The sequence below is a fragment of the Prinia subflava genome, chromosome 18, assembly GCF_021018805.1.
Source record: "Prinia subflava isolate CZ2003 ecotype Zambia chromosome 18, Cam_Psub_1.2, whole genome shotgun sequence".
Lineage (NCBI taxonomy): Eukaryota > Metazoa > Chordata > Aves > Passeriformes > Cisticolidae > Prinia > Prinia subflava.
Genome location: NC_086264.1, coordinates 330,015 through 342,462, shown reverse-complemented (window position 1 = coordinate 342,462; position 12,448 = coordinate 330,015). Strand labels below are relative to the sequence as shown.

General features: G+C 42.0%; 1 protein-coding gene across 1 annotated transcript in view; it reads right to left on the bottom strand.

The window, feature by feature from the left end:
* Positions 1-1,819: 1,819 nt before the first annotated feature.
* Positions 1,820-12,448, bottom strand: part of PRSS12 (serine protease 12) — a 33,319-nt gene continuing 22,690 nt past the window's right edge. Inside the window, exons 9-13 of the mRNA XM_063415394.1 lie at positions 11,929-12,134; positions 11,195-11,273; positions 9,159-9,281; positions 6,013-6,293; positions 1,820-4,371 (exon numbers count right to left, since the gene is read on the bottom strand). Coding sequence (XP_063271464.1) covers positions 4,064-4,371; positions 6,013-6,293; positions 9,159-9,281; positions 11,195-11,273; positions 11,929-12,134 — 997 coding nt within the window. The 3' untranslated portion in view covers positions 1,820-4,063. The remainder of the gene's footprint in view (positions 4,372-6,012; positions 6,294-9,158; positions 9,282-11,194; positions 11,274-11,928; positions 12,135-12,448) is intronic.

Here is a 12,448-nt window from a genome sequence, read left to right as displayed (position 1 = left end):
ATTCGGAGCTTTCATGAGAACTTCTGCAGTGCCTCTGATCTTGATGAAAAGGGGCTGGAACCCCGCTTACTGTGCCAAAAATTAGCCCTGACTGCTTTTATACAGACAAATGCAGATGTGATCTCATCGTGTGCTGTCACCAAGCCTTCAGCTGCTGCAGTGGTGGCGTGGTGGTACTGCCCCTCTGGGGAGGGCTCCTCTGCTCTCACAGTGTGTTAGAAGGGTGGCTGCCCTGAGTGTACCTGTGCTGCAGAGGCTGCAGGTAAGTTTTTGAAGTCTGGAAAATGGATGTGGAAACTACAGCCGTAATTTTGGTGTCTGTGTGAATGTAAAGCATTCAAATGTGTGAGTAAGTCAATAAAGAGATGTGACTGGCTGCAAGTGTGGTTTTTTTCTTGAAAAAGTGCTGTTATCTAAGACGAGACCTACACGTTTGCCAGGATTCATTACACGTGCCAAATCTGCCTGCTCTGGGGACACACCTTTTGGGCAGAACCTGTGGTTTCAGGTGGCTGATGCATCGTCTGGGAGCCACTCCAGAAGTGCTCTGGATTGAATCAGAGATAAATGCTGCAGGGCAGAAATAAGAGCTTAACATAGAGTTGATCATTGCAGTTGCTGAGGGATCTGTATGTAGGAGAATTGGTGGAGATCCAGTAGATAGATTGTGAATCACTTCATACAGATAAGTAAATGTACTGTCTTAGTGAATACCAGCTGTGCTGGCACAATCTCTTTAAAAATATCTTTCAGATAATAATATTTTTCTGCAAATAGTTGGAAACTGAAAAGTTTGAGGGAAAGGAGAACTTGAAAGGACTGAGAAACAGAAGTCTGTGAAGCCAGAACTGAGATGATCAGCATGTGGTGTAATTGCTGCTGAGTGTTTGGCAGCTGAGGTCGGGATTCCTACTTGAAGTGAATAGCAGGACTGTGGGCTCTAATTCCAGGGTGGACTAGATCTGAGGACATTACTTTGGTCGTTGTGTTTGCTGCCATGGGAAACTGGATTTTTTTTTTTTAAGCATACACTTTTTCTGCCCAGGCGGAAGTACAGTTGAATTGAATGTGTTTTCTTGTGTGGTGCTGTGACAAGTGATAGCACACCTGTTCAACTGGTGCTGTGAGTACTCCTCTCAACAGCGCTGTCATATTTCCTGCTGCTCTGCATTCCAAGGTGGTGGCTGCAGCCTGGTAGCCACCACTCAGGAGTGTGTACTGTGAGTTCCCTTTCCACCAGAAACATTGGACCTCTGTAGTAACCTCAGCACTTCTGGAAATTACCACATCTGTTCTACGCGGGCAGTTACTTGTTTATCTTAGATGGGCAGATGCCAGGCAGACTGGCCCTTTCATTTGGCAAGTTTAGGGCTGACATAAGGAGTCTTTCTATGTCCGTTACAGTGATACTTCTGTTTTGTGTATTCTCTGGCAAATAAAAACTTGGGAAGTTCAGGAGGGCTGCACCTAACTGAATCTTCATGGTGCTGGGCAACCTGGAGAGATGACATTTCTTTAGGATGGTCATGTCGTTTGGTAACTAGTGCCAAGTTTTTTTGTGGTTGGTGCCACCATTAATACAATTGCTAAACAGCTCTACAAGCACAGGATGAACTTAAAACAACCTAACTGGTCTGAGTTAAACACTGGGAATGAGACAAACTTTTCTCAGAGAAAATAGCCCAAAGTTTATACACTTTAAAGATGATGCTTTCACGAGCCTCCTTTCTCAGGAAAGCCCACTTGAGGTTTACCCAGATGATATTCTGCAACAGCTGCTTGCACATCCGTAGTGTTAATTAACATACAGAAGTTGTAGTCAGTGTGGCAGTTTTTATTGCATACGTGTACACCATCAGGCTCACTGAACAAAACAGAATGACATGAGATGGAGACCATTTTATGTTAGAAACTGAAAGGGCATGCTCAGCAGGGAAACAGTAGTGCAACATTTTAAAATCTAATAAAGCATTCTATTTAAAGAGCAAAACCAACAAAGTACTGTACTAAATCTAAACGTTTACTGCACTTGGTATGCAGGCGTAGTTCCTGCATCCCCTCAGAGTATCCTGTTCTGTGGCACAGCTATTGCCACAGATTATTATTTCCCCTGCATATAATGCATATATTGCACTGCATAGCCTACTTCACCACAGTCTCAATGGGTCTTGTACAGCAAAGCTGGGATGTTACATGCAGATATATTTTGACTGACTGTATGTATATAGCCCTGTAATTAAGGGCTGTATAGAAGTAAAAATGTAATGGTTTCAAAGTTCACTACCACAATGTTTCACATTGGTCTAACAGTAGGTGATCACAGTACAGTGATTTATGATGTTTTAAAATAGTCCATGCTATTTAACATAGTGTGGAATTACAGAGAACTAAAATATATTAAAGCACCTTATGTACTAGTTTAGCACCAGTTACAATAATTAGTCCTGACCGTTGAATAGTTAAAATTTTAAGTTGGAGATACTAAGGGCCAAATGTTCAATCACTTGGGCTTCTGAAATATCATTGCCACATCGTATGCAAATGAGTTGTCTTGAATATTTCTAACACCAGGGAGACACACAACCATACAAAAATGAATGACTGGCCACGTACAGCATGAATGCAAGCACCCCACTTTTTCACAAAACACCGCACAACACAGTCATAGCCTGTTTGGGGAGCTGGAGACAGGGAAACAGTCACTGGTGCTGACAGTGTGCACAGTCGCTATGTGGTGACACTCGTCTGCCACACTTGCCACACTGGCGTGCTGGGTGGTGCACAGCTTTCAGCTGTGCTGTGCGAGCCCGGCTGTTAGGGTGGTACAGAAAGCAGGCTTGGCCTCACGTGGCCCTGCACAGGGACTGTAGTGCGGGGCTGCCGCCAGTTCCCGGGCGGTTTCCACACTGACGCCTTTCCACATTGTGCTAAGGGGGGGGGATACCTCCTGTGTTCTAGTTTCGGTGTGGTGGCCCTTTCTCAAAGGACAGTGAGTTGGTTATCACTGCATTTTTATAAAAAGGTGTTAGGGGTTTCATAGTGTGGAAAAGAAATTAAATCATGATGTCAGTTCTTTAGAAGTCACTAAGCTTTCCTTGTGAGATCAGTATGAATCAGTGTTGCAACTAAGGAGAGACTTGTCTAAACATTACTTCATAGTAAACACAGTTTAAGAGTTACTTTATAGACCTTTTCAGACAAGCTTTGACTCCAGTGTATGTGTGTAACTGTCTGGTAAGATTGACCAAGGTTTTTCGCACTACTTGAGGAAAGCCCAGCAATGAAAGGATAGGGATGTCTGTTAGTCCGACACTGTACTGACAACTAGTGGTAAATAGAAAAAGTGAATCCTCTCCAAAATGCTGTATATACTCAAAATTGCAAATTTCAGAAATACACCAAATGCTGCTTCAGTAAATACATGGTTGCTCTTGCAGCTGTGCGGGATGTTTGTGGGGGAATTGTCAGTGTAGTGGCAGTTTTACTTGGGAATGTACTGTAGGCACACTAACCTGGGAGGACATTTAGCAGACTAGCTGGGGATGTGATTATTGACCATTGTGTTCCTTCCTGCATTGAATACATACTCAGAATTACTTAGCAAGAATCAGGCTACTAATGGTCTCACATAAGCTCCGGAAACATGAGTCAGATTTAGGGGCCTGAGTGCAAAATCATAGGAATGGAATAATAGACCAAATAAACTAGACTGAAGACTAATTGAGATCTGCAATTAATTCTAGAGAAGCTTGGAGCGTAAATAGCTCAGAGCTACAGTCTTGTGGGTCAAGTCTCCAGCTGTCGTGCTCCAGTGTTACTCTAGCTGGCTATCACTTTTCCCCTTAGATACATGGTCACTTGTTCATGCAATATTTCAACTTCTAGAACAGGGAGGACAGTACTCCCTAACTGGCAGGGTTGTGTCTATACAGCTTGGATTTGATGAAAACAAAAAGACATGGATCAGGAAAATGTCTGTTTCCACCCACTGTGGGCCCCAGCTGTGCACTGCATGTGCTGTTTGAGTTCTCCTGCCTCAAAATTTGGTTTTCATTATGGGCATTCATAGTTTGGTCACACTTTTAATCCAGGGTACAAAAGATGATACTTTTGTGTAGACACCTGGGGAATCTTTGACCCCGCAGCCGTAGCCCCAGGAGGTCACACCGTACACGACCCAGCTTTCCCCTGGGCGTTCACACATCAGTGGTCCACCGCTGTCTCCTTGACAGCTGTCGACACGTTTCTGTTCCTGCATGTTCCCAGCACAGAGCATTCTTCCTGTGAATCTCCTTTTGTAGCGCTCTTCACACACCCTCTTGGGAAGTAAGGGGATGGCAGCCTGTTGTAATGTTCTTGAATAAGCCCGTCCTAAAAAGGAGATCCAAATGATTGTCTCATTACAATGGTCAGTCTTGGAAACAGAGATGTGGTTTCATCCAATTTTTGCTCTCAGGTCTTCACACTGCTCTGTCATTACATAAAACTACTGGAAGCAAGGCTACTGAAAAAATCTCGGCATTAAATGTAATACTAAAGTTCTGTAGATACGGTAAATGTAAAATGTATATGCTTTTTTAAAAAGTAGATTTTCTCTGTGTGTACTCTGGATCTTTCCAAGGCTAGAGTCTGGTTTATTCTGAGCACTTTGTGTCTCCTACAGAAGAACATATGCTTTAATACCTCTATCTGGAAGTGATTGTGGGGAGTCTTGAGCAGCGGAGAGTAAAGCAGTAGGAATACTTCATTTCTATGTCACTAGTTTAAATCTAGTGTAGCTCAGCCTAAACAGGTACTGCATCTTCTGGTGGCTTCCAAGTAGAGCATTCAAATGTATCTTTCTACTTTCTTTTCCATAGCTTGCACCTCTTTCAGTTGGAAGCATGGGAAAAAAAAGCCAGTGTTGGTTTTGCTTTTTTTTAAGTAAAATTTTGTAACTTATGAAGTAATTATGATTCATATAGTAAGTGTGAAATGTCAGCTGAGGTACTGCAATGATGTCATTTCTTACCATAAATTGAAGCCAATTGCTGCCGTGGTTAATGTTTCCTGAAATAGATGTCCTAAGTTAACAGTATTGCAGGACTTTCAGTGAATTACATAAAAGGGCTAGACAGAGCTAGGCAGTGAATGAACAATTGTTTTTAGCAAAACCCCACCCTACACGTCTCTCTCGTTTATTGTAGTACAGTGACCCCGACGTCTGTGCACACAGATCAGTGCATGTAGAGAGGAGGGGCAGCTGCTTGGCCCTGCCTTGTCTCCTTGCCAGTTTGGTGGGTCACTGGAACAAAGGCTCAAGTGTGGTTGCTGTCTTGCACTGTATTCAGCACCACAGAAACATGAAAGTAAAACATGGTTATTAATTTGTGAAACATGTAAAGGACAAAGACCTTTGAAGAGGAGGAATCTTGTACTGACCAAAAAAAGCAAGTAGAAGCCTGGAGTGCAGATTGCATTGAGGCTCTTCTAAATTTTGGCAAGATGCTCTGCTATTTAAATCAAAGCTGGTTGAAAATGTCAGTGGTAACAGGGAACAATAAAATGTTACTTGAAATTCTATTATGTGCATATTTTCCATCTATTTTTCTACTGAAGTATTGTGATTTAAATAACCTTTCTAAAATTTAAATATTCATGGTCCTTACCTTTGAAGCCATAAATGTGTTAGAGCTGTTAGTTATGTATTGAGGCAGGGGGTGATAAGCTGCTGTGCAGGATGTGCCTGGCAAGAAATAAGCTTTTTATTCCTGCTTGTCAGTCCTAATGAGACTACTTTACTGACAGGGTCTGTGATTTAGAGTGACATGGTTAATCACTGCTTTCCAAATACAAACTATATTCAGTAAACAAAGTATTGCCATTCCTGGTTAAGGATCAGGAGATAAAATACTCCCCTATGTTTAAAAATAGTAAAATGCTTTCATTTTAAGCATTTTCTTATTTTAATTAGTCGAGGTTTTTTTTTAAGCAGCCTCAGATAACCAGATGGGTGCACAGAAATGATGTTACCTGTGTCACCCCATCCAGTGATGAAGCAATTGGGAGCAGTTTTCTGTGGTCGCTCCCTCCTCAGTGGCAAGCAGGCAGGTAGGACGTGGGTGCTGAACCTTGCACACTGTTCCTCGGGCCCCTGCAGCCTCACCAAGGCGATGTCGTAGTCGCTGCTGTCCGGCCTGTACTCCCTGTGCACCACAATCTCCTGGACTCCGATCTCCTCCTCGTACTCCTCCAGCACCAGCGTGTGATAGTCTCCAACCCGCACTACGTAGTTGCGAGTGTTGTTGCCATACCTGAGAGAGGTGAAGACAAGGAGGGCTGGCTCAAAGTCACATCCTGAGTGTGCAGAGTTCATCACTTTCTTTATTGTTCACATAAGTGTTACCAAAAGATGCTTTTAAAGAGCAAAAATGCTTTCTCAAGTGTTCATGCTGGCATTTCAGTGTGTCCTCATATAAAATATAAAATATTTTATAATATAAGGAATATAAAGACCTTCTGACGTTTCAGATTGTGCCATATTCTTGAATATTTTCACAGGCAATTTTCTTATGGCCATTTGCCATGACTGGCACTTCAAATGTACAAGACGTGCATTATAAATTTATTTAATGAGGGTAACACAGACTGCCAGTAATTGCAGTGACAGCCTGAATACTGACATCATTGCAATGCTCCAGATAATTACTGGAATGAAAACAGTGTTCAGTCCTGCTTTGTAGGTTGTTTGAGGGACTTTAGAGGCTTCGGTAACTTCATAAAAACCTCCTACATCAGCTGAAGTTACCGTACGGATGACAAAGCATTTGCGCATCACAAGCACCTGTTGTCAAACTGACAGGAGGCCTGTAAATCTTAGGCTTGTTTTGCATCTGATGTAATCCCAGTTTCATTCACATCAGGGACTAAATGGTAAACACATTAGAGATGACTGCTGGCTGAAAGAACACTTTTCTGTGTGTGCCTTTGAAGTTTTTTGTATTACAGGACTCACAGCCCTTCCCGGGCAAAGTGCGAACAATGGAGTGCTGTTGGGTACGCGTATTTATTTTAAAATAGGGCTAAGCTAACAGAAATATTTTCCCTTTTATTTCTCCCTTTCCTTAATAGCCTTCAACAGGAAATTTCTAATACGCTTGCAGAAAATACTACTCACAGTGTCCTATCACCTTTTAACCATCACCTTTTATGGCTGTTCTTTTTATACCATCCAGCAACAGTCTGGTCTCCATTGCTTGCTAAAGCCTGCTTGAGGAGCGGCAGACAAAGCAGGAACATTACAGTTCTCTGCACAATATATAGCTGTACCACTGAGTATTTCTTCTAGTTGTGGGTTACATTCCTAGTCGCCTGTAGAGATTTGTTGGTCTAATCCTTCAGGTCTTCCATGAGCAAAATTTCACTTCTAGGCTTTATGGAGAGAGAGCTGCAGGCTGTGAACAAACATCCCTTCATCCAATGATGACTTTCTATATAGGATAAATAAAGGGGGCTTTCCTATGACTTATGTTTCTAACCATCCAGTTATTTTTTTAAATGTGTAGACCTTCCAGTTTCCCTGTAGCTGTGGAAGTAACTCAAGACAAAGGTGGGTTATAAAACAAAAAATAGTTTCAAACATTTTATCTTAAATTATGTATCTGCGAAAGTATAGAAGCCAGTAATTCCATTGTAGTACTGGTGAACATTTCTAATCATCATGCATAAAATTATGCTTCATTTTTATCCCTAGTACAGATGAGCCCACTTTGGTTACTTAAACAGTGTTCCAATTTCCAGGATATGAGAAATGGTATACTGGCCTTTCTCTTGTCCATATGTGGAAAATATGTGAAGAAGGCACTTGATCTATAGATAGCTCTTGGAAACCTATCCCTGAAAATCTCTCTGAGATCATTTGGAAGTTCAGCCCAGCCTGTCCAAAGCCAGCTTAGAGCTAAAGGTATCCCTCATTTACAGTGAACAGTAGTGCATCCACAGGCTGTTGGAGCTGCACCAGTCTGCTTAGGTCTAATTGCAGTCTGAACGCAGCTTCTGGGACAAAACAACGCTTTGGTCCCTGAGACCTCAGTGACAGTTTCAGCCTGTGACAGTCCCTCAAATGGCTACACCAGTGTGGAAGTACCGCAGTGCACTTTGCTCCAGTCATGCTGCTGCTGCCCCATCCTGTGCGTGCTCAGCAGGGTACCCACAATTGGCACTCCTTGGCACCACATTCAGTTTTCAAGCCTGCAATCAAAGGCCTCCTCAAGACCCTCAGGCAGCATCCTTGGTAATCACTACAGAGATAATGAGCAGGGAAATAGGAAGCCATTGTCTATGAATTTTGATGAAAGCAACTAAAGAGCTTCCATAGTTCTGCAGAAGCACCTGGGACATCAGTTGAAATAGCAGGAAATTTTACTACCTTCGACTGTTTCAGCTTGAAATACCACCAAGGGAAGTCCTTCCTGGTTTCAGGAAACAAGAAAAGATGTGCATCTGGTGCTCAGCAAAGGTAATACACTCTGCATTTGAGTAAAAGTGCATCTGACTCTTCGTTTTAATTACTAGTGTGCAAAAGGAAAGGCTCAAAATTTGAAACATTTGCAGCTCACTTGAGCAAATTTGAGCAAATTCGAGCAAATACCTCCTCTATGCTTTTTTCCCAGCCCATTCCAGTGAAATAATCACTAATCACAAGATTAGCTTCCTTTAATGGGAAAATTAATGCTTTTATACTTCAGCAGCAGCAAAGTCCTGCATTTAGTCACTGCCATGATACAGTAAAAATGTCTATCACTGCCGAGATCTGCTGTTACCAAATCTAATCAGAAATGTTACAGTCCCTATGCTTGGTGTCTGCTCAGTTGTCTTCACTGTAACCTAAAAGCCCTAAGCTGCATTTTTGTTGGAACAGAAACTTAAAATGTCAGAAGTGTTGTCTATGTTTTTCATGAAAATGGTGAAGTTGTGAGCATAAATCACATGAATGATAACACCCAAATAATTTCAGTGCATTAGGGTGTTTTCTTTGCTTGAGGGAAAGGAGGTTGAGTGGTAGAGTTTTTTAAAACCAAAGGCCAACTCTTGGAACAGTTTTCCACAGGCTTGGTTTTGCATATGCCCCGAACAACTAAACAGTTTAAACCACGGTGCAGTATTGAAGAGAGACCCACCTTTTAAAGCAGTGTGCAGCAGTGAGGACCCAGCAGCTGCTGATGAGAGTAGCGCCACACAGGAGTCTCCCGTCACCGTGAGAGGATTTGAGGCGCAGCGCCACCTGCCACGGCCAGCCGCCCCTGCGGAGAGACAACCCCGGTCACCTGCCATGTGCACCTCTTGGCTTGCTGTCACTGACACAGCTCGCTCACAAAACGGGCCGTTGGTTAAGGGTGGGGAATATTTCATATCCTGGAAACATTCAGAATTCCATTTAACAATGCTCCACATTACAGAGGATTTGGGCATCCAGCACTCCTAAGTGCTTCCTCCCATAGTCAGCTATTTCAATTTTCACTTCTCAGATTGCATTCATTGGGCCAAAAATACATTCTGTGGGTTCCTCGCCAAATACCATCCAAGTCAACAAACCAGAAATTTCCTGTCAGCTGGAGAGGGGAAAGGGGGATTTCTTGAGAAGCTGAACCCAGCATCTATCCCTCTCTTCATAAGAAAGGAAGCTGGCAAAACAAGAAGTATGAAGCAACTGTAGAAATCTCCAGTGTAGAGGAGCACCTTTTTTCAGCCTCTGATTATCTGGTTTTTGTAGTAGATCTGGCCATATTTGCATACCTATGAATACAGGATGGATTCTTTTTTGCTGGTTTAATAGATTAGGAGTCAGAGAAGGGAAAGGGAGAGAGATGTACCTGTAAGCAATGGCAGCATCTAAGAGTAAGCGACAGGTAGTCTGAGTGTTGTGTGAGTACTGTCAACTTGAATGGGTGTGCTGGACAACAAGAGCTGCCAGGGGTCATCTAGTCCAGCATCTCAGAGTTACCAGTGCCAAACGTTTCAAAGTAAGGTGGAGGAATTTACTTCCCACAAAGAATAAAACAGACACTTCTCAATTTTGGGAGATAGGATTTAGTAGGTTTTTCTAAAATGAGAGAATTCAGACAGCTTTGGATTTGCTGGTACATGTGTAAGTATCTAGTACTTTTCCAGCATCCTCAAGTTCTTTGCCTTAATGACTCCTTGTGACATTGAGTCCTTCTCTGATACATACATATGCTCCCTTTCTTGATTTTGAAGCATTTCTGTTTGCACTGTTGGATTTTTCTCACCTTTCTGCTTCATCTAACATCCCTGTACCGGTTTATGATGAGACCAGCTTCCTTGCTCTGACTGGATTATGCAATACATTATTTGTCACCATTGCATTTCAGCAAGTGTCCTTAAGACACATATTCTGAGACAAGAATTCTCAGTCTCTTCCTGTGCAACGCATTATCTGTTATTGCATTTATCTCTTTACTATGGTAAGTCATCCTACTTTACTTTATCTGGCTGTGTTAAAATATTTTTCTGGGTTTCCTCTTGTTACTGTTCTTTGAAGCTCCCCCACTTGGACAGTGTCTTCTTTGAAATGGATTGGTTAGTGCTGTGCATGTACTTTGAAATAGGTTGCACAGTGACATGTAACGATGCTGTCAGTGTAGCTTTTACAAGGCCTTTTGTAAGATGGTGTGAATATCTGGGTTTTTTGTGTTTAATCACAGCTGTTAAAAAACTAAAGTCAGTTCCTTCCGTTTTTTTAGCTGTGTCATCATCAAGGCTTATTTTGTGAAGGAAAAAGTAAGGTCTTAGGCAGTGAATCATACCCAGGCCTTTTTTTTTTCTGGTGTAGGTGGCATTTAAAAGCTTGTACTACATTCATAGCTCTGTTTTTATAGCTCACATCCTGATATCAAGATATCCTCTGATAAAAGTAAAACAGCTATTTTGTAGTTTAAAAATTTAACCCGTTCAAGGACTTCATCCACAAGCATCTACAGATTTTCAACTAATGCTGTAAGTACTTACCAATAAATACTTCTTGATTTCTGCAAAATTTGCTTTAGATATATTTCTACTCCTACATCATGACAAGTCCAAAGAAAAGCAAACAACAAACCTACAATAAAAATGTAAACTGGGCAAAACCACTTATGGCAAACACATGTCTTAGAGGCTTTATATTCAAAATTATTTGTCTTTACCAATTATTTACCGTAAGGAATTTTTCCCACCAATTATTCGCTTTTGTCGACGATGGAGTAACCTCAGCCCACAAACAGAAGCAAGAGAATCTAAACCAGAAAGGGAGATGTAGAGAGCATTAAACTCAACATGAGAAGTAGTCAATATTCAATGAGAGTTAACTTTAAAAAATTTAAAGGTTGAAGTTATGAAGTGTTTCATGGGAGTTTTTAACAAGCAAATTTTGATTGGGGAAAACAGACTTAGAAATCCTTTATAGCTGAGATCTTTTGACTGGGGAAAATACATTGAATTCCTTCAATACTTAGAAATCCTTTATAGCTGAGCTCTTTTGACTGTGATCAGAGTCATTTACATATTTGTGTCTCACATGTAGGATTTTATAGGGTGCTTCCTTACTTCTGTAAGTGGATGCAGACCTTAACCAACCACACAGGTCTCAGTCCTTACCTGAGGATGACCTATACCTTGAAAAGCTGGATCATGGCCCTGAAGCAGCTTAATGAACATGGCTGCTGTAAACCATGGTGACAAATACCTGTGCTGAGTAGTCTTGGTGCTTCCTTTGTGCAGCTGCAATGAATAAGCTCACACAGTGTAAGCAGAGAGGATCCCCAGCCCTTCTGTTCTGTAATTGTTTTTGTTTTGGCTGTTCCTCCATGAGGTGGGACTGTTAAGTGTGCCTGTTCCTACCACAACATCCTCAGCTGGAGCTGCTGCCTGCCCCTCCCGACGGGCCCTCACCTTTATTGCTGTTGGCAGGGACCTTCCTGCCCAGGTGGTCGCAGATGACCCCCGCGTCCTCGCTGTGCCGGCAGTTGTGCGTCCCAATGTCCTGCTTAATGCAGTCTGCCAAGGATCTCTCATTTCCTGTGCACTTCACGTTATCCACGTGGATCGGGCCTTTGCCCTCGCCAAAATACGCCATTGTCCTTGCCCTGGCTGGACCTCTGCAAACAGCAGGCATTATTCTACATTTTATCAAATTTCCAAGGGAGTAGTCAAAGACATTGAGGTTTCATTCCAAACCCTGTCACTGTTTCACTTGATAACAACCACATTCTCAGCACCTCTCTTATTCTGGTATGTAGAAAAAATAAGACTGTGACAAAATTGCTACATTACATTAATGTTTAAAAGCTGCTTGAGTGTATCTGGTTAGACAGCAGTGTGCAAAGCATTTTATATTGTATCAGCATTACATTTAGCCATAAAACAAAGTACGTGAAAGCTGCTTTTTCATAATCTCTTTAATCCTTATATA